General features: G+C 47.5%; 2 protein-coding genes across 3 annotated transcripts; one reads left to right on the forward strand and one right to left on the reverse strand.

The window, feature by feature from the left end:
* Positions 1-8,903: 8,903 nt before the first annotated feature.
* Positions 8,904-14,922, reverse strand: LOC120697926 (LEAF RUST 10 DISEASE-RESISTANCE LOCUS RECEPTOR-LIKE PROTEIN KINASE-like 1.2). 2 transcript variants are annotated; one of them, XM_039981310.1, is made up of 4 exons: positions 13,943-14,922; positions 10,773-10,811; positions 10,097-10,381; positions 8,904-9,995 (listed from the first exon to the last, which is right to left on the reverse strand). In XM_039981310.1, the coding sequence occupies exons 1-4, from the start codon at positions 14,766-14,768 to the stop codon at positions 9,091-9,093; spliced, it is 2,055 nt and encodes a 684-aa protein (XP_039837244.1). In that variant the 5' UTR covers positions 14,769-14,922; the 3' UTR covers positions 8,904-9,090. The 2 variants fall into 2 exon arrangements, with proteins under 2 accessions (XP_039837244.1, XP_039837245.1); XM_039981311.1 differs by lacking the exon at positions 13,943-14,922 and adding an exon at positions 12,045-13,659.
* Positions 14,923-15,169: 247 nt separating this feature from the next.
* Positions 15,170-18,079, forward strand: LOC120697927 (LEAF RUST 10 DISEASE-RESISTANCE LOCUS RECEPTOR-LIKE PROTEIN KINASE-like 2.8). Its single transcript, XM_039981312.1, has 3 exons — positions 15,170-16,116; positions 16,660-16,695; positions 16,896-18,079. The coding sequence occupies exons 1-3, from the start codon at positions 15,282-15,284 to the stop codon at positions 17,948-17,950; spliced, it is 1,926 nt and encodes a 641-aa protein (XP_039837246.1). The 5' UTR covers positions 15,170-15,281; the 3' UTR covers positions 17,951-18,079.
* The last annotated feature ends 2,293 nt before the right edge of the window (positions 18,080-20,372 follow it).

The raw sequence follows: 20,372 nt of genomic DNA on the forward strand, positions 1-20,372 counted from the left end.
CGAGTTCTGCGACGCGCGGAGAAAGACGGGGGCGACATCTGCGACGCGTCGTCCCCCGCTCACATATGCGGGGAATAGACGCCCCCAGTTCACCACCCTCCGGGAGGCTCTCGCCCTCCTCCTGTGCTCCGCCTTTCCCTCTCCGGAGGCGGGAAGGAGACCCCCAACTTTCAAACGCCAGGCCCCCACCTTCCAGTGGGCGCGCGACATCAGCATGGCTCCCCACTTGGAAGAGGACACATGGCGACCGATCCGGCGAGGGGATTGCAGATCCTGGGGTTGAGGTGGCTCTGCTCCACCCCGAGGAAGAGGTAGAATCCTTCTTCGGCCAACTCTGGGCGATCCCCTCTTCCATCCCCTGCCGCCTCCCTACTAGGGTTTCGAGCTCGAATGGATTTCTTGCCTGGGTCAGGAAGGATTTGGTGAGGGATAGGAAAATCACTACTGAGGAGTGCTACCCGGTTTGGAAATTCGATCGGATTGAAGGCGGCCCAATTCGCATCAGCTATTCGCGTGATATTTGGGGGAACTCGCATCAGCGTGAGTCCTACGCGGAGGTGGTGAAGAGGAAGATGGCGGAGGAACGAGGTCGATGGGTCTGGCAGCCGGAGATCCACCCTCCACCACAACGCCCCCCTCCAACACGGCCCTTACGTCGTGATCCCCCTCCTACTCGGCAACAGCAGCAACCGCCGCCGCGTTCAAACCAGCAACACCAACAAGCGCAGGGAGGGAGAAACCAACAAGGCTCTCACCCAGGAGGAGGTCAGATCCAAAGACAACAACAACGTCCTCTGCAGCAACAACAACGCAAGCCAGAAAATACAGCAGGCGAGTGGTTCTGGGGATGCTCCTCCTACCATCGATGCCAGGTATCACTTAATAAGATGCTTCAACTGTGGAGAACCAGGCCATTTTGTTGGCATATGTGGCAAGCCCAAAGTTTGTTTTATCTGTGCTATCCCGGGGCATCATATGGATGTTTGTCCCCGTTGGAACCAACCACTTCCTACTGCTGCCTATTATGGTAGTGCTAGCTTGGGTTTGGGTTTTTACCATGTCGAGGTTGCTGAAAAAAGTCCCAGTCAATGGCTCAATCTATCCAACTGTGGTGTTGTGAGGGTCCTCACTGGTCAAATTACTCTTGTAGAGCTGGAAAAAGAATTGGCTGATATCTACTGCAGAGAGTGGCCTTGGCAGATCAGAGAGTTAGAGCCAGGGAATTTTTTGGTCAGATTTCTCCCACACAAGAAGATTTCTGATATTAAGAACTATCCTTCTTTTCGACTAAGAAAAGCTGGTGTCCAAGTTGAGGTACTGGAATGGGTTGGTGATACTGAACCAATGGGAGAACTCCAAGAAGTCTGGGTCCAAATCAGGGGCATACCCCCGAGATGGTGCGATTGGAAGTTCTTGCACAGATTACTTCAGGTTTTGGCATAATGTTGGATGTGGATTTGCCTACAATCTTTAAATCCTTCTATAAAGTCGTGAGAGTTAAGTTAGCTTGCAGGGACCCATCTAAAATACCAGCAGAAAGGTTGTTCGAGCTAAAGCAAAAACTGTATGGTCTGTCTTTTGTGGAGTGCGATAAGCTGGAGCAAAAAAATGATAACCCACTAGAAGACCATGATAAAAAGGATAATGATGAGGATGATGAAGCGGATGACTTAGATGATGATCCTAGCAAGGACAATCATATGGATACAGAGAATTTCCATGAGCCCTCCACAAACAATGCAAATGGTGGCTCTTAGTCTAGCACCTCTAATCTGAAAGCCAAAACTATTCCCTGCACTGAAACCAACTATCAAGATTCTATGCAGACTTCACAGTTAAGAGATGACATGAACAAGGGTGAAATATGGCCTAAACCAGTCCCAAAAGAGAATCCAAATAACCTTGAGATATCTGGTGTTGAAGCTTTACATATGCTTGAAAATTCTCCAACAAAAAATCAATATTTTACTTGCTCCGATTCAGAAAGTCATTCCAAATGGGACCACTTCAGGCAAGTGCCCAATGAAGAATTCAATCAAACTGATTGTGTCAGACTGCTAAGAGAGATGGAAATCGAGGACTTCAGTGATTCTGAGGATGAGAGCAAGAATGAGAGATCTTGCATCGAAATATCCTCGTTTCCTTCCACAAAGAGGAACCTCCTATCTGATTTGGAGGAATGTGTTACTACACAGGAGAAGGCTATTCAAAAGCATAACCCACAGGCTAAAGCGAAGAAGGTGAAATGGGGCCTAGAACCATTGATGGAAAGGCCGAGAAGAAACATTGGCGACAATAGAACCATTACTCAAAAAGCTGCTAATCTAAAAAGCTTCAAGAACTTGGATGCTCCTTTCAAGGGAACAGGTAACTCCTTTGCTGCCCTTGACCCCCAACATTTATCTCAGATTACTAGCATAGTCGGTGTCTCCTTGGGTAATGATGACAATACTGTTACTTCCAACATTAACCATATGAAGCAAGAGGAAAATGATAAGAGTAACCAATTTACAAATGACTTCCCAGAAATTATGTTGACTAGTAGTTTAGAAGTTGAATCTTCTGCTATTGGTGTTAACACCTGCTCTACCACTTTGGTGCCTGAAAACACTAGCCTCCAGGCACATTTAAAACCAAAGTCTGGTCTCAAATAGTCCAAAACAACATTGATGCTGGTAATAATAAAATTGTGAAAAATGATAGGAGCCTTTTGGAACATCAGAAGCCTAAATAAAATAGACAGATTGGAATGCTTGACAAACTTTATTGATAATAATTCCCTTGACTTTGTTGGTATTCAGGAAACCAAAAAAGAGTCTTTTAACCAAATCTTTTTTGATTCTGTTGGTAATAACTTTAACTGGAACTTTCTACCTGCCTGTGGCACTGCTGGAGGCATTTTGGTTGGTCTTAGAAATACCAAGTTTAATATCTTGAGATGGGATATTAAACAGTTCTGCGTCTCTGTGTTTGTCTCTAATGTTAGAGACAATTTTTCTTGGAGGTTAATTATTGTTTATGGTTCAGCCTATGAGAAACACAAACATGAATTCCTTGAGGAATTACATATGGTGCTAGATGAATGGGAGGGCCCTACCTTACTTGGAGGGGATTTTAACTTAATTAGAGATGCTACTGAAAAGAACAATGGTAATATTAATTACCACTGGTCATATGCATTTAATGAGTGGATTAACCACTGGGGTCTAGTTGAACTCAAAAACCCAAATAGATCCTATACTTGGTCCAATAATCAAGAACACCTAATTATGGCTGTCTTGGATCGAGTTTTTACTACCACAGACTTAGAGGCCCAATACCCCTTGATTAATGTTAAGGGGGCATCTAGATTGGGCAGTGACCATGTTCCTCTCCTTGTTAATTTCGGCACTAACCAGGAAAAGAAACCTTTCCTTTTTCGTTTTGAAAAATGGTGGCTAGAACAAGAGGGTTTCCTCGATATAGTTAAGAAATGCTGGGAGTCCCTCTGCCATCACACAGATCCTCTTGAGATATGGCAATTTAAGCTAAGATCTCTAAGAAGGAAGCTGGAGGGTTGGTCCTTAAACCTCAATTCTGAGTTAAAGAAGAAAAAACATGCTCTCCTTGAGGAGTCCGATGTTCTGTATGTTTTCTCTGAAGAAAACAACCTAGATGATGGTGAGAGAGCAAGATTGCAGGAGGTCAAATGTGAACTAGAACATATTTGGCAGATGGAAGAAACTAAGGCTAAGTAAAGATCAAGAGATAGATTTATCAAGGAGGGAGATAGAAACACCGCTTACTTCCAAACTTTAGCAAATCAGAGAAATAGAAAGAAGAACATTAATGCCCTTCTGGGCCCAGAGGGAGAATGCGTGGAAAACAAAGGCATGCTGGAGATAGTCACTAACTTCTACAAAAAGCTCTTTGGGTATGAACAGAAACCTGACATCCATCTTGAGGATTCCTTTTGGGAACCTGATGAGATGATATCAATAGCGGAGAATGAAATGCTTGATGTCCCCCCTCATTGAAGAGGAAATTAAATCAGCCATTTTCGGCTCCTACGCTGATGGGGCACCAGGCCCAGACGGTTTCCCTTTCCTCTTTTATCAGAGATTTTGGGACCTAATCAAGTTAGATTTCATGGCTTTGGTTGATGCCTTCAATGGGAATGAGTTAGACATTGCTAGACTCAACTATGTCATCCTTACTCTTATTCCAAAAGAGGAAAATACTACTGAAATGAAGAAGTTCAGACCTATAGCTCTGATCAATTGCAGTTTCAAAATCTTTAGCAAAGCCCTGAATAATAGGTTAATCAGGATAATTGATAGATTAATTTCCCCTAATCAGACTACTTTTATAAAAGGCAGATATATTTTGGAGAGTGTAGTAGCAGCTCATGAAATTATTCATGAAATTGCTAGGGAAAAACAATTAGGTATAATTCTGAAGCTTGATTACGAGAAAGCTTACGATAGAGTTAATTGGAACTTCCTTGAAGAAGTCCTTCTGACTAGAGGTTTTAGTCACAAGGAAGACCATTGGTTTGGCACTTGCAGTTTAACCATTCAATTCTGGGATCTGTACGTCCTAGCAGACCAGAAAAATAAGACTATAGCCGAGCTTTGGGATGGTGAAACCTTAAAAATCTCCTTTAAGAGAAAATTTTCCCCTAGGTTGATGCAGCTCTGGATGGAATTATTGTCCATAGCAGAATCCATTTCCTTTACTGATGACTGTGATACCATCATCTGGGCTTTTGATGGAAGCAGTAGCTTCTCGATTCAGGCTATTTATAAAACTATTAGTTTTCGAGGCGTTTAACCAGTCTTTACGCCTAGCATCTGGAATATTTGTGTCCCTCCCCGTATCCATACCTTTCTTTGGCTTCTCTCAAACAACAAAACTCTGACTAGAATGAACCTAGCCAAGAGAAAACATATTGAAGATAAAACTTGCCTGTTCTGCACTGCACTAGAAATGGTGAACCATTTATTTTTTGATTGCTGTGTAGCAAAAGTCCTATGGTCCTATCTTTCAGATACTTTTTTGATCTCTCTAGGAGTTTATTATGAATCTACATCCCGTTGGTGGGTTTGTAATAAAAAATACAAAGTTATGAACAGTTTTGCGGGCACATTGATGTGGTGCTTATGGAAGTTTTGTAACGAAATGTGTTTTCATGGCAAGAGTTGGAAGGGGGAAAAGCTGATGTTAAGAAGGTTAATCAATACAATGAAGAATTGACAGGTGCTGTTTGTGGATGGAGACTTGGCCACCCTGGACCAAGCTCTGTCCACGCTGCAAATCAAGCTGGAGGCACCCCTATGCCTTCCTGGTTCACACAGGAATTCGACAGAGAACATGTCAAGTTTGGAAGCATCACATGGGGAGGATTTCTTCGTGGCTGCAGTGAGGATAGAGTCTGAGTACCGGTTGCCTGCTACTACTATTTCCACTTCGCTGCTTGATTATCCATTTCCTCCTGTTTCTGAACTGTAATCGTATTTAGCGGGCGCGCTTCAAAATACACTTTCTGTTATGTAACAGCTGAACCGAAAAACTTCAAGCTTTGTTTCCTGGAAATAAAGTGGGGAACTCCCTTTTGTCTAAAAATTCCTGCGTGATGCTTTGGTTGATTGGGCCTAATAACGAAAATGGTGAGAGCGTCAAGCCCACAAGCGACAACTCGCAACTGCAATGTGCAAAAAGCTCGTCCCGTCCCGTACACTTAGGCCCAGTAGACGGACTTCGGACACAGAAAGGAAACTGTCTCCATTAACCATTCGGCCCACGAGCTCTTGGCTGAACGGTTAAAGGAGTACTACTAAAAAACACAAAAAGCTGTGTAATACTGTGCATGCCAACATGCCACTCTAAATGATAGTATAGCAGTGCTTCTACTGAGGCACTGTTTGGTTTCTATAGGCCAGGTGACTTATAAGTCAAGTGACTAAAAATTAGTGACTTATAAATCATATCTGTTTGGTTGTAGATGACTTATAAGCTCATTAAAGACTTTGCTTTACCCCACCTTTCCTCCTTCCCTTATGGCTTTAAGTGTGGGTCCCACACAAAAAGGAGGGAAAGGGGGTGACTTATAAGTTTTAAGCAAGGGTGTACCAACTTGTGGCTTATAAGTCCCATGACTTAATAAGTTAGTGCTTTTGGGCAAAATAAGTTATTTATTTCACTTTTCAACTTGTAAGCAGGCGACTTAAGAGAAACCAAACAGGCATGAATCTATTATATTAATAAAGGAGTGTTAAAAGAAGCCACCACGTTCGTCGAGAGGGTCTAGAAATTCTCACGTTAATCTAAAAAAGAAAAGGATTTGAAGATCTAACGGCCTAAACTAACTCAAGAGTCCATATCAAATACGATCAATAAATAGCTAATTTCGGAATTAAAATATTAAAAAAATTAGTACATGCCCTAAGAGTTCATAATGAACACGATTGGTAAAATATCAAAATTTGGAATTAGAAAATTTGCACTCCTGCTTGCCCGTCCACCAGTAGACTGTTCATTTCGCCTTGATGTCCTTTTCAGAGTTCACGCATCCATATATACTTATGTTGCGCTTACCATCATGGCAAATAGGTTCCCTCTCGTGACAGTGTTCGCTGGGGCAAGGAGGGAGCTCGATACATCCATAATATGAGCTTATCCGTGAGAGTTATGATTGCTCGGTTCAAGTTACAGGTGGCCTGTCAGGATTCAGGATCTCGGGCTGGCAGATAGTTGCTTGCTGCCGTTTGCATTGGTGATCATCGGAGTTGACTGGAAGCATTTGGACACAGCAAGCAAGGCAGATTCAATGATTCATATCAGTACAACAAAAGGAAAAAGTAACGGTACCCTCCATGCAAATTAAACACAACTTAATACAATCATGTGTTTGCCTCTCCTGCAATGCATGCAACGCTGAACATGGACAGCATGCGATCGCTCAACTCAACTGATAATGTGAGCCTGGTGAATGGTGTGTTCGTATCGTCACTATTGATCTCGATTACATATGCATGTGGGTTCGAGCTATAGTGAGATATTGATTTCATTGGTGATTGATAAACAACTCAATTTCGACCCATTAATGATCTAGATGCTACACTTTGTGGAGAGAGAGAGAATGAAGAAAAACAACATATAGAGAGAAGAAAGTGGGGAATCTTGCTTGCACAAAGATCAAAAGGTGGTACGAGGGTGCTATATAGGTAGGATGGTAAAGGGTCTAAAATTTAGTCTAGACATTTTAAGGATCAGACTAGAATTGGGGCTCATATTGAAAAACATCATATAGAGAGAAGAAAGTGGGGAATCTTACTTGCACAAAGATCAAAAGGTAGTATGAGGGTGGTATATAGGTAGGATGGTAAAGAGTCTAAAATTTAGCCTAGACATTTTAAGGATCGGGCTAGAATTGGGGCTCATATTTTAGATATTTTTTAGCTAAAAATAATTAAGCGTTGAGTTTGATGTTGAGGGGGGTATTAGAACCATGGTCCATTACCATGCCTATATATGGGGTAGACAAAGATCCCATAAAAAATACAATTGATCTATTACCATGAACCCACTTGAAATTACTAAACAGAGTTGTCGTATTAGTGAACCACACAGTAAAACAGTGTCAACAATCATATGTAGTAGTTATTACTAAAAAATTTTCAGTAATTTCAGGTGTAGCTACATCTAAGGTGTAGAATAACATATGTAGGTATAGCTTCAATTGAAGAGAAATTTAATAATAGAAAAGATAAATAATCAAATCGGTATCAAGAATATAATAATAGAGGTACCATAAATGATGAAATTTGACCAAATAATAAGATATCATTCTTTATCCATTTGAAATTATGATGGGGCAAAAGAAAAATAATCAATCCATGGGTGTCTGGATTGGCTAAAATAGGAGCGCCAAATTTATCCCTAGGTGCCCATGGGCTAAATATGGAGTAGCCCATATTTAACCCTCTTATTTGGCATCCAAATAACAGAGCTAAGTTTAATATGAAATCCAAACATCCCCATATAATACTTAAGTGTTAAATGAATCCAATAGACTTGCTCATGGGTTTATAAATTACCACAATAATAGGTCAAAATATAAATATCTCCACCATTGATCTTAGTGGATTCATGACATAACGAATAGATTTTCTATGATATAAGGGTAAACTAAAAGCATCTTAGGATGGCACACCTATAACGATTACATTAAGTGCGTAGTATATAAGTGCCAGAGTGAATTATTGTTTGTAGAATCATCAAGGTGCAATTTAAAAAAAAGAATCATCAAGGTGCAATGGGGGAGTTGAGGACATTCGCTGTGCCCTAAATTTTTGGCACCAGTCTAGAGAAAGATTAGTGGAGCAAATGTGAGAAACGGAATACAATAGGTAAATCACTAGTGGAAGGCAGAGAGACTTCCTAGCAATGGGAGGACGCACGAGGCATTGGTACACGTCAGCGAAATAATTTTAGAAGTAAAGACTTTTGTGAAACTATAGAAAAACGTAAGTCAAATAGAAAACTATGAAACAACTAAAAACTAAGGATCCATAGTGACTCCAAGATAATATAATTTAGTGAAATTATGCTTTTAAACTATGTTTATACATTAGATATTTCCTTTTATCATGTACATGTTTTGCGTGATACAATAATATGATAAAAGGCGATATCTTAAACTAGGCTATTCAGAAAAAAATAATGATAATGAAACAACGAACAAAATCACTTGAATATATTTAATTTTAAATTAAAAGGATCCCAAATATTATCATAAAACAAGTTAGCTACCCGCGCTATTTGCGCGGGCCACCTTGCTAGTTATTCAGAACGAAAAGACACCCACCCACCCACACGAATAAAACGGCCGGCCCACCCTACAAACGGCAACAGTTCCTATGTGCATTTCATCTGTCTCAAAATATGTAAATAATGCATAATTTACATACATATGAACCAAAGGCCAAAAATATGAACATCTATCTGCATACAACCGGGACCCTCCACAAAATTGCACGCGACATTGGGACACGCCATGACGTACAGCTTTCGGTCATGCACTCTGTTCCCTGCTATGTATACTCACTGTCACTGGCTGCTAACGCTGGTTGTTGTGCTCATGCTGTCCCACAGAGCGTGCACGGTGTTAGGGGAGCGCGGCGCGTCGGGCGCGTCTTCCTTCCTCTTCTCCTTGGCGAACCCGCCCTCCTGGATGCTCCTCAGGGTGTCGAACACCTCCTTGATCGGCGGCCGCATCTCGCCGTTCTGCTGCAGGCACCGGAACGCCAGCTCGGCGACCATCGTCATCGCCTTCCGCGTCGCCTCGTCGGAGCCGTACCCGAGCCCCAGGTCCACCAGCTGCTCCAGCTGGCACTGCTGGATCTTGCTGACGGCCATGCCCGCCAGGTTGATCTCGCCGGGGCCCCGGGTCACGTCCACGGCGGGCTTGGACGAGATGAGCTCCACGAGCACGACGCCGAAGCTGTACACGTCGCTCCGGTCCGTCAGCTGGTAGCACTGGTGGTACTCCGGGTCCACGTACCCCGGGGTGCCCTGCGGGGCGGTGGAGACGTGCGTGGCGTCGGGCGGGACGAGGCGGGACAGCCCGAAGTCGGCGACCTTGACGCGGAAGCTGGCGTCGAGGAGGATGTTGGTGGTCTTGACGTCGCGGTGCACGATGGGGGGCTCCACAGCGTGCAGGTACGCGAGCGCCGCGGCCGCCTCGACGGCGACGCTCAGGCGGAGCGGCCACGGCAGCGCGCGCTCCGCCGCGCGGCGCCCGTGCAGGTGGTCCGCCACCGTGCCGTTGGGCACGAACTCGTACACCAGCAGCAGCTCGCGGCTGCGGCTGGACGTGCACCCGTAGAACAGGACGAGGTTCGGGTGGCGCAGGCGGGACAGGATGGCCGCCTCGTTCAGGAACTGCTCCACGCGCCGGCAGCTGTTGTTGTACAGCCGCTTCACGGCCACCACGCGACCGTCTCGGAGCTGCCCTGAGCCCAGCAATTCACCCAATCCCAAGTAAAAATCACTTTCCACAAGTGAAAAAACTTAAGCAATTTGGACAGGCTACGGGTGGTCTGATGTGTAGTACCTTTGTACACTGTGCCGAAGCCGCCGTCGCCGATCTCCATTGCGCCGCTGAAGCTGTCGGTTGCCTCCTCCAGCTCCTCGTACGTGAAGTGGTGCGTGTGCGGGCTGTGGACGCTGCCGGACTCCGTGTCGTCGGAGCTGCCCCTGGAACGCGGCGTCCCGCCGGAGGCCGTGTGCTTGAGGAGCCTGGAGGACGAGGTCATCTTGTACTTCCTTCTCTTGCGGATGTACAGGCACGTCATGACCGCAAGGAGCAAGCACAGAACGCCGGTGGCTATGGAGCTCCCTGAAATTGAAAAATTCGCAGATAGTGACGGCATCGTTCAGGGAAACACCATGGATTTGGGAACCTGTGGGAATGGGATGGGCGGATGGCAATATATAGAGAGGTATGGCAAGCCCGCTTGATTAATTTCTAGCACTTTGCACTCGCTATTATGCTGACAGTTACATTACGTTTCTAACTTCTATTGTCTGCAATTGTTCCCAAAATTCAATCATTGCGACAACTAAAAGAGAACCTTATGGCAAAGACTATTGATATACGCGTCGCTAACTGTGGAATATTTGTAACAATCTGATGAAGTTTTTGGAAAAAAAACAGACAATTGATTAAACAGTTAAAAATGTACAGTTCATGACTATTACTGGTAAAGTAGACAGGTTTAAGAAATTACCAATTCTAAGTGCTATTTTCCTCGGCTTTGTCTTCAGCTCTGCAAAATAAAGAAAAGAAATTATGAAGCAGTGCATAAATCAATATATCAATAATCACCATGTTCCCTTTTTAAGAATTTTTTATTGCTACAAAAACTCCCAAACTCCCCCCCCCTCTCTGCTGAGAATTTTTCCGCCACTGTTAGTCAGATCCTTTATTTGTAACTGCTGATTGTCAATTAGCTATTCAACCTGGTGAAACATCAAACTTACATTTAGAAGAAAAAAAATCTAAAGAAGGATCAAGTTTTGGATATTCATTTCCATCGAGTTCGCTGCACCAACCAATTCAATCCAAAAGCTTAAACTGATGGGGAGAGGTGGATAATTCACTTATATTCCAACACTCTCCCTCATGTGGAGGCTCTCTCAGGCCTCAGACGTGAAAAAGAAGCTAGCAGCAATTATTTTATTTAATTATGCTAACCAGAATTTAAATTTGAGACCTCTGACTTTGATACCATATTGAGTTGCATGCACCAACCAATTTAACCCAAAAGCTTAAATTGATAGGGAGACGTGGACAATTCACTTGTATTCCAACTTGTAGGAACATCCATGTCGTGGAGATGAGGAAAAGACAATTTGGCGATGAGAAAAGGCCAATTTAGCTTCCTTTCAGGAAGGATACTTAATTAATCCGCCTACTAATCTTCTACTCGACAATTGTTTAAGTGTTTAGGTGAAGTGACAACGTCAAAGAAGGAATATTGATACAGCGGTTTGGCTTGGTTGAGCGCCATGCGTGCGTTCAGGACCTGGTAACGAACTATTGTCTACTTTCTCCTTAGTAATAAAGCTCTCTGTTTGTTTCAAAAAATAAAGCTCTCTGTTACCCTAAAAAAAAAGAAGAAAAAATGTTTCCAAAGACAAAGTATTCGACCAATTCAAGAGCAATCTGATTTTTTTCCCTCATTCAATCAGAGCAAGCAATTTCGGTTCGTTTGAACCATGTAAATGCAGCTTGAGTCAAAGATATGACATGACGTCATCCTGAAAAAAAAAGAAGAAGAAGAAAAAAAAAAGAGGATATGTCATGGCCTACTACCGCGAATTGGGTAACTGTCGGGAGCTCCAACAAAGTGTCAACATAGATTCAAGTCAGCTACTATATGCATACTGAAAAATCAAAAATCTTAAATGTCTCAATCGGACTATTATTAACTAGCCTTAATGACGTCGACCTTAGCTTGTTCAAATTAGTTTGATTCCGAAGCTAAGACAGAACATACCTGAACAACATGATCCAATAGATGTACCGTCAGGGCAGAAGCACGTGTGATCACTAGGACTGCTGGAGTTATACCCACAGAACCCTCCGGAGTTCCTACAGTCTCCACACCACCCCGCACCCGCCTTCCACCGCACGGCAAAACCGCCTCTTATCACATCCCCAAAGGTAGAGTTCCCGGCGGCCAGCGAGTCCGCCATGGCCGAGCTGCACGGGAGAACAAGCGTGGAGCTGCACGACCCCGGCACGTCCGGCGCCACCGTGCCGTTGTCCAGCGCATAGTAGGACCGCCCCCCGGACAGGCACGAGAAGAAGTCCGACGCGAAAGGCAGCGACGACGAGCTGGCGCTGCAGTTGACGTACGCCGTCAGGAACTGGTCGCGGTCGGTGTACGCGAACATGGCGCCGTCGAAGGTGGCGTTCCGGTAGGGCTGCGGGCACGTATGCTCGGCTAGGCCCTCGTCGACGACGGTGAGGAGACGGTTGCCGTAGTCGACGCCGGTGACCTGGAACGGCCCGCCGCCGGAGGAGTTCATGGTGGTCACCAGCTTGCCGCCGTCCGTGCAGGAGAGGAGGTACCCCGGGACCGAGCAGTAGTCCGGCCGGTCCACGCCGTCCACCGAGAACGGGTAGGCGATGTCGAACTGGAGTGGCCCGCAGTGGTAAGGTTTCGGTGCGCAGCTGCTGTACCGGAAGTAGGCGTCCGATTGGGGCTTGCAGTAGTGGGGCAGTGATGCGAGTAGGGTGAAGAGGAGTGGTGCTAGATGCAGATGCAGGCGATGCATTTTCTCAGGAGGCGCCATTGCTGGATCGGATCAACCGGTGCAACGAGGAGGAAACGGGAGGAGGGAGGAGGGAGATATATGGATGAATGATCGCGAACACTAGACAAGTGTGCTGCTAGCCTGCTACTTAGATGGTGGTTTCTTAGTCCTCGCAATGGTCCATTCTCACAGGCAAGGTCAAGACAGGAGGGCTGACAAACAGTTCAGGATTCAGGAACAGAGATAATGGCGACAGCATCCGGTTATTTCTCTCTCCTTGATGGCTGCCAGCAGACGAAACTTTCGGTACGGCGAGGACAAGGTCAGAGACTTGAGGCGCATATCGCAGATGGTTGACGAACAGGGTGACCACCGTTTTCATGCGCGCAATCTCATGAAAAAAGTGGGGATCGTTTGCTTGGTTTGGTGCCCTTGCCTGCCCACCAGCTGCGACTGGTGGTCTACTTCGCGGCATGGTGGCGCTTCTAAAAGGATCACGATTCACAAACCACGGCGGCAGAGGTGGCGGAAAGAAATGGGGAAGAATTCCTACTGGTAAATGCTGCAGAAACAAGAGCTCTGCAGCGTGCAACTGATACACTCCGGTGGTTCGTCATCAGCCACGTCTCCGGCGGAAACCAAGCATTGGCAAACGAGGTGCTCTTTTCTACCGAATACACCCAGTAATACAGTTCTACTATGCACGGTAAAAATTTGTCACTGCACTGCACAAGTTACACTAAGGCTGTGTTTAGATCTTTACTTGTAAAAATTTTTAAAGAGAATCTTGCTGTTTAGGAATACTAAATGAAATTTATTTATAAAACTTTTTGCATAGATGGCTTGTAAATCGCAAGACGAATCTAATGAACCTATTTAATTCATGATTAATTCATAATTATTGAATAGTTACTAATTTACTGTAGTATCACTGTTGTAAATCATGGATTAAATAGACTCATTAAATTTGTCTCGCGATTTACGACCCATCCTGCGAAAAGTTTTGTAACTAGACTTCATTTAGTACTCCATACATATGTCCAAACTTTTGATGTGATGTTTTTTGTCAAATTTTTTTGGCATCTAAACACAGCCTAAGAGTGAAAAGAAAGGGTGTGGTAGACGAGACACTCACCGCAGTCTGGGTTGCGCACGCGGCCGTCGGAGCACAGGCAGCCGATGAGCTCCCCGCTCTGGTTGTAGCTGCACTGGCCGCCGGAGTCCTCGCACAGGAAGCACGGCCCGGCGCTCGGGTCCCAGGTCAGCTGGAACCCCCGCTTCAGCAGCTCGCCGTACCCGTCGCTGTTCAGGCGCGGGAGGTACTCATCGTCGGAGCCCAGGAGAAGCTCCTTGAGCACCGGCGCGACGACCACCTCCTTGCACGCCCGCGGCCACGGGTCCTTGGGCGGCACGTCGTTCAGCGCCGCCACGTAGGACACCCCGTCCCGCTCCGGGAAGCCGCTGCAGTTTATCGGAGGGATGGGCGGCGGCGGCGGGGCGGCCGCCGTGAAGGCGCAGCCGAAGTAGAAGGCGAGGTTGTCGTTGGCGGTGGTCGAGAGGTTGAGCCAGGTCTCCACAGGCACGGAGACGTTGTGTTTCACCCGCGGGCACCCGCCGCCGCCATCCACCACGTCGGCGTCGGCGACCGTCACGGTGTGCTTGTCGTAGTCGATGGCCAGCACGGTGTAGTTGCTGTCCTTGAGCCGCAGGGTCGCGCGGCCGCCGTCGCAGGCGACCGCCATGCCGGGGTACCCGCAGTAGGAGTGGGCGGTGTACCCGTCGGCGTCGATGGCCATGTCGGCGCTGGCGAGGAAGAACGGGTAGCGGACCTCGACGCTGCCGCCGCACGGGACGGACGGCCGGCACGCGCTGGGGTTGTAGTACGCCTCGCCGGCCGCGCGGGTCGCGGCGAGGGAGGCCGCGGCGAGGAGGAGGCGCGCGACGACGGCGAGGAGCGCCATGGCGGCTCGGGCTGTACGTTGCGATGATGCACCCTGACTTGCAGTGCCCGGGCTGTCACGTAGTCGCACGGCCGCTGCGCCTCTTACCGGGCTCTGTGGCTCGAGACATCTGGTTCGTGTGGTTTGTTGGCGGCGGCGCGCTGGCGGGCCGCGAGACTTGAACTCTCGTGCTGCTATGCCGGTGTGCCGAGGTGGTGCTCGAGTTTGACTTGCCCGGTCGGGGGAGGCGGTTGGTAGCTCGGGGGACGTGGCGGGGCGCGATTGGCTCCAAGAGGCGGTCGGGTCTCCGGTTGGTGGTGGCGCGCCACCGGCCGATGACCTCATCCGCGCGCGTGTCTCCGCCTGCCCGGTGGGGACGGGTCGGACGACTCCAGCTCGAGGGCTGCGTGCCGACTGCCGAGTCCCCTTCCATTTTCGCGGCGTGTTCCTCGTTGCGGTCCTGCAGATTCTTTGCGTGACAGCCCGGGCACTGCAAATCAGGGTGCATCATCGCAACGTACAGCCCGGGCCGCCATGGCGCTCCTCGCCGTCGTCGCGCGCCTCCTCCTCGCCGCGGCCTCCCTCGCCGCGGCCCGCGCGGCCGGCGAGGCGTACTACAACCCCAGCGCGTGCCGGCCGTCCGTCCCGTGCGGCGGCAGCGTCGAGGTCCGCTACCCGTTCTTCCTCGCCAGCGCCGACATGGCCATCGACGCCGACGGGTACACCGCCCACTCCTACTGCGGGTACCCCGGCATGGCGGTCGCCTGCGACGGCGGCCGCGCGACCCTGCGGCTCAAGGACAGCAACTACACCGTGCTGGCCATCGACTACGACAAGCACACCGTGACGGTCGCCGACGCCGACGTGGTGGACGGCGGCGGCGGGTGCCCGCAGGTGAAACACAACGTCTCCGTGCCGGTGGAGGCCTGGCTCAACCTCTCGACCACCGCCAACGTCAACCTCGCCTTCTACTTCGGCTGCGCCTTCACGGCGGCCACCCCGCCGCCGCCGCCCATCCCTCCGATAAACTGCAGCGGCTTCCCGAAGCGGGACGGGGTGTCCTACGTGGCGGCGCTGAACGACGACGTGCCGCCCAAGGACCCGTGGCCGCGGGCGTGCAAGGAGGTGGTCGTCGCGCCGGTGCTCAAGGACCGGCTGGTGAGCTCTGAGTACCTCCCGCGCCTGAACAGCGACGGGTACGGCGAGCTGCTGAAGCGGGGGTTCCAGCTGACCTGGGACCCGAGCGCCGGGCCGTGCTTCGTCTGCGAGGACTCCGGCGGGCAGTGCAGCTACAACCAGAGAGGCGAGTTCACCGGCTGCTTGTGTTCCGACGGGGGTGTGCGCAGCACGGAATGTGGTCATAAATCTGGTATAGACACTTGTTTCTTTTGTTTTAATTTTCGCTTCCGTGGTGAAATTTTTAATCAGGACTCTGTTGTGTGTGTCTTCATCCCGTTGAACTATATTCTTTTTTAAAAAAAACATTAAGAGGTAGTTACAATGGGATTTTTATTTTTTAGTTCCGGCCTTGATCACTCTCAAGCAAGTGATTACAGCCATACAACGGGATTTTTAACACAGAGCATGAGTCCATAAACGTTTTTTTAGGTCATAGCTTAGAAAAAACCGTTTTGCCGCTTGCCAACAGATAAGTCAAGAACTAGTCAGCAAACGTGTTCAAGTTCCACATTCCCTCGTCGTCTTTATACAAGGAATAGGACATGACCCCATAGAGATTTGCATTAAAATGCCGTGACAAATCAATTACAGATATCCACGTCCACGTCTTAGATCTATTGTCCACACTGCCAGACATAGTGATCAGGCCGTTACCCACTCAGATTCACAACTTTTTTCTATTTCGTACAGCATGTTGTCAGTAATTTCAAAGATCTATTTTTGGGTATTGCAGGATCCCCGAGGTCAGAGAAGAAGAAAATCACAGCATGTATGTAAGGATTATTCCAAGTCAATTTATAGTTTCCTTTTGGTTCTTTTGTGTGTTTTCGTTTGCATCTCTCTCTCTATATATGTTTTTTTTTGTTCTAGATTCAGTGTTCCTTATTTATACCGCATAAGTTTACACTTTACAGATAGCAACTGGTGCCACATCATCATGACTTTTGTACTGTTTAATTGTTCTTGCAGATATAGTACCAGCCGTGACGGGTGCAGTTTTACTGTCGGTGCTCCTTTCAGTGTGTGCTCTGTATCGTAATAAATTTCAGGGCACAACGTTTTGGAAAGAGGCATCGAAGCATGCTCCAAACATTGAATCTTTCTTGCAAAAGCATGAAGCTCGGAACCCAAAGAGATATACTTATTCAGAAGTGAGAAGAATGACCAAATCCTTCGCACACAAGCTAGGCCAAGGAGGCTTTGGTGCTGTTTACAAGGGCAGCTTGCCAAATGGGCGTGAAGTAGCAGTGAAGCTTCTCAAGAGCTCCAAGGATGATGGCCAGGAGTTCATGAATGAGGTAGCAAGCATCATGAGAACTTCTCATGTTAATGTTGTGGCTCTGCTAGGGTATTGTCTCCAAGGATCCAAAAGAGCTCTGGTTTATGAATACATGCCTAATGGTTCACTTGAAAGATTTGCTTTTGGGCAAAACTCCAAAGGAGGCAACTCACTAAGTTGGGAGAAGTTATTTGATATTACTGTTGGCATTGCTCGTGGACTTGAATATCTTCATCGAGGCTGCAGTACCCGCATCGTGCATTTTGACATTAAACCGCACAATATTTTACTGGACCAAGATTTCTGTCCAAAGATCTCCGACTTTGGATTGGCAAAATTCTGTTTGAAAAAAGAGAGTATTATCTCGATTGACGGTGCAAGGGGAACCATCGGCTATATTGCCCCAGAGGTTTTCTCACAGCAATTTGGAGAGGTGAGTAGCAAGTCTGATGTGTATAGTTATGGGATGATGGTCCTTGAGACGGTTGGAGCAAGGAAGAATATCAATAATAATTCAGAGACCAGTAGCAAATATTTTCCTCAATGGGTTTATGAACATTTGGATGAATACTGTGTCAATGCCGGTGAGATCATTGATACCGAGCTTGTTAGAAAGCTGATAGTAGTTGGATTGTGGTGCATACAGCTGCAGCCTAACAATAGGCCTTCAATGACTAGAGTGGTTGAAATGTTAGTAAGCAGGGCAAATGAGCTAGAAATTCCGCCACAAAATCTCTTTTGTTGAAAACTTCATTTTCTTCGTTTAAAAAAAACTTCATTTTCCGTCTGTATCTGTGTACCATGCATGTAACTGAAACTCCATCAAGATTGCAAATGCGATATGTGCTCTCAAATATGCCTGGAACTACGACAACTGCGCATTCGCTTTTGAGTGAGACTAGCGAGTTGAACTCAAAAAGGTGGCCACACTTTCACTTGTAAACATCCACTCCATGCTGACAAGTACCCATCCATCTGGGTGCATATCTAGTGGGAAAAACAAAATTGAAAATGATGCAAATTAGAAATTATTATACCGAAATTTGATTTTTTTTCCAGGTTTTTAAAACTTAGCACCTTTATATTTCATGGCGCTGTACATCCACAAGGAAATAAATCCTAAAATTCAGGAAAAAAATAAATCACTTGGAATTTGGAAAATTAAGGCAAAACAGGCGCCAAAATGGGAGTCACCTTCGTGTAAATGCTTTTGTCGTTCCATCCTAAAAGAGAGAACAGAAGAATCAATTTAAATACTTAAAAAGGAAAAAGAATGTCATCACCATTTGGCGAGCTGATTTTCCTGACCTTCAACTTGACATTTGGCGAGCACACACAGACACAAGCGACGGTAACGACCTTCAAATTCAACGACCGGGCAACACGCTTCGCCATCCTTTCTTGAATGTTGAACTGGGACATTGGACCATGTGGCCATTGCGACTTTGCGAGTTGCGACGCACCGCACCCGCACGTGAGATGGAGCGATTTCCTTCTCTCGCTGGACGCCAATACATCTCGATCCTGCTACCATCCTCACCAGTTCTCACAATTTTCAGTCATCGACCAATGGAGCCTTCAGCGCGAACCCGCCGCCTGATGCGTTTAGCATCACCACTCTTCTTCATCCAACTCCTGTCATCGCTGGTGCCATCGTGCCAGCCACTCCCATAGAGCACTTGTGCTCCAGCGCCTTACCAGTGCGGGCCACTCCAGTTCGACATCGGCTACCCGTTCTCAGTGGACGGCATGGACCGGCCAGACTACTGCTCAGTAGATCATAGTTGAATTGTTTTAATCAACAATAAGATATAATTTACGATAATGAATAGGATAATATATGGTAAAAAGTTAGTATATCTTTTAAGTAAGGATACAATGACATGTAAATTTTTGAATTTTCAATACTAACCGCGCATTTGCGCGGGCTATACACCTAGTTCAGTAGAAAAGAGCACCTCGTTTGCCAAATGTTTGGTTTCCGGAGACGTGACTGACGAACCACGCCGGAGTGTACCAGTAGAACATAGCTTCTTCCAGAGTCCAGGCTGCACATTGCAGAGCTATTGTTTCTGCAGCATTTACCAGTAGGAATCTTAGGGTGCTCCATTTCTTTCCGCCCACTGCCGCAGTGGTTTGTGAATTGCGATCCTTTTAGAAGCGTCACCATGCGGCGAAGTTGACCACCGGTCGCAGCTGGTGGGCAAGCAAGGGCACCAAACCAAACAAACGATCCCCACTTTTTTTCATGATGAGATTGCGCGCATGAAAACGGTGGTCGTCGTCAATCCTGACTTGTTGTTCAGTGTGCCGCGAAAGCCAACTTTGATCCTTCAGGCACGCGAGTTCAATGCGATGCGCACCCTGTTCGTCAACCATCTGCGATATGCGCCTCAAGTCTCTGACCTTGTCCTCGCCGTACCGAAAGTTTCGTCTGCTGGCAGCCGTCAAGGAGAGAGAAATAACCCGATGCTGAGGCCACGCTCTGTTTCTCAGCCCTCCTGTCTTGACCTCTGAGAATGGACCATTACCATTGCAAGGGCTAAGAAATTGCCACCATCTAAGTATCAGGCTAGCAGCACACTCGTCTAGTGTTCGCGATCATTCATCCATATATCTTGCTCCTCCCTCCTCCCGTTTCCTCCCCGTTGCACCGGTTGATCCGATCCGATCCAGCAATGGCGCCTCCTGAGCAAATGCATCGCCTGCATCTAGCACCACTCCTCTTCACCCTCCTCCTCGCATCACTGCCCCACTGCAAGCCACAATCGGACTCCTACTTCCCGTACAGCAGCTGCGCACCGAAACCTTATCAGTGCGGGCCACTCCAGTTCGACATCGCCTACCCGTTCTCGGTGGACGGAGTGGACCGGCCGGACTACTGCTCGGTCCCGGGGTACCTCCTCTCCTGCACGGACGGCGTCAAGCTGGTGACCACCATGAACTCCTCCGGCGGCGGGCTGTTCCAGGTCACGGGCGTCGACTACGGCAACCGCCTCCTCACCGTCGTCGACGAGGGCCTAGCCGAGCAGACGTGCCCGCAGCCCTACCGGAACGCCACCTTCGACGGCACCATGTTCGCGTACACCGACCGCGACCAGTTCCTGACGGCGTACGTCAACTGCAGCGCCAGCTCGTCGTCGCTGCCTTTCGCGTTGGACTTCTTC

Source organism: Panicum virgatum, chromosome 3K (genome assembly GCF_016808335.1).
Source record: "Panicum virgatum strain AP13 chromosome 3K, P.virgatum_v5, whole genome shotgun sequence".
Taxonomy (NCBI): domain Eukaryota; kingdom Viridiplantae; phylum Streptophyta; class Magnoliopsida; order Poales; family Poaceae; genus Panicum; species Panicum virgatum.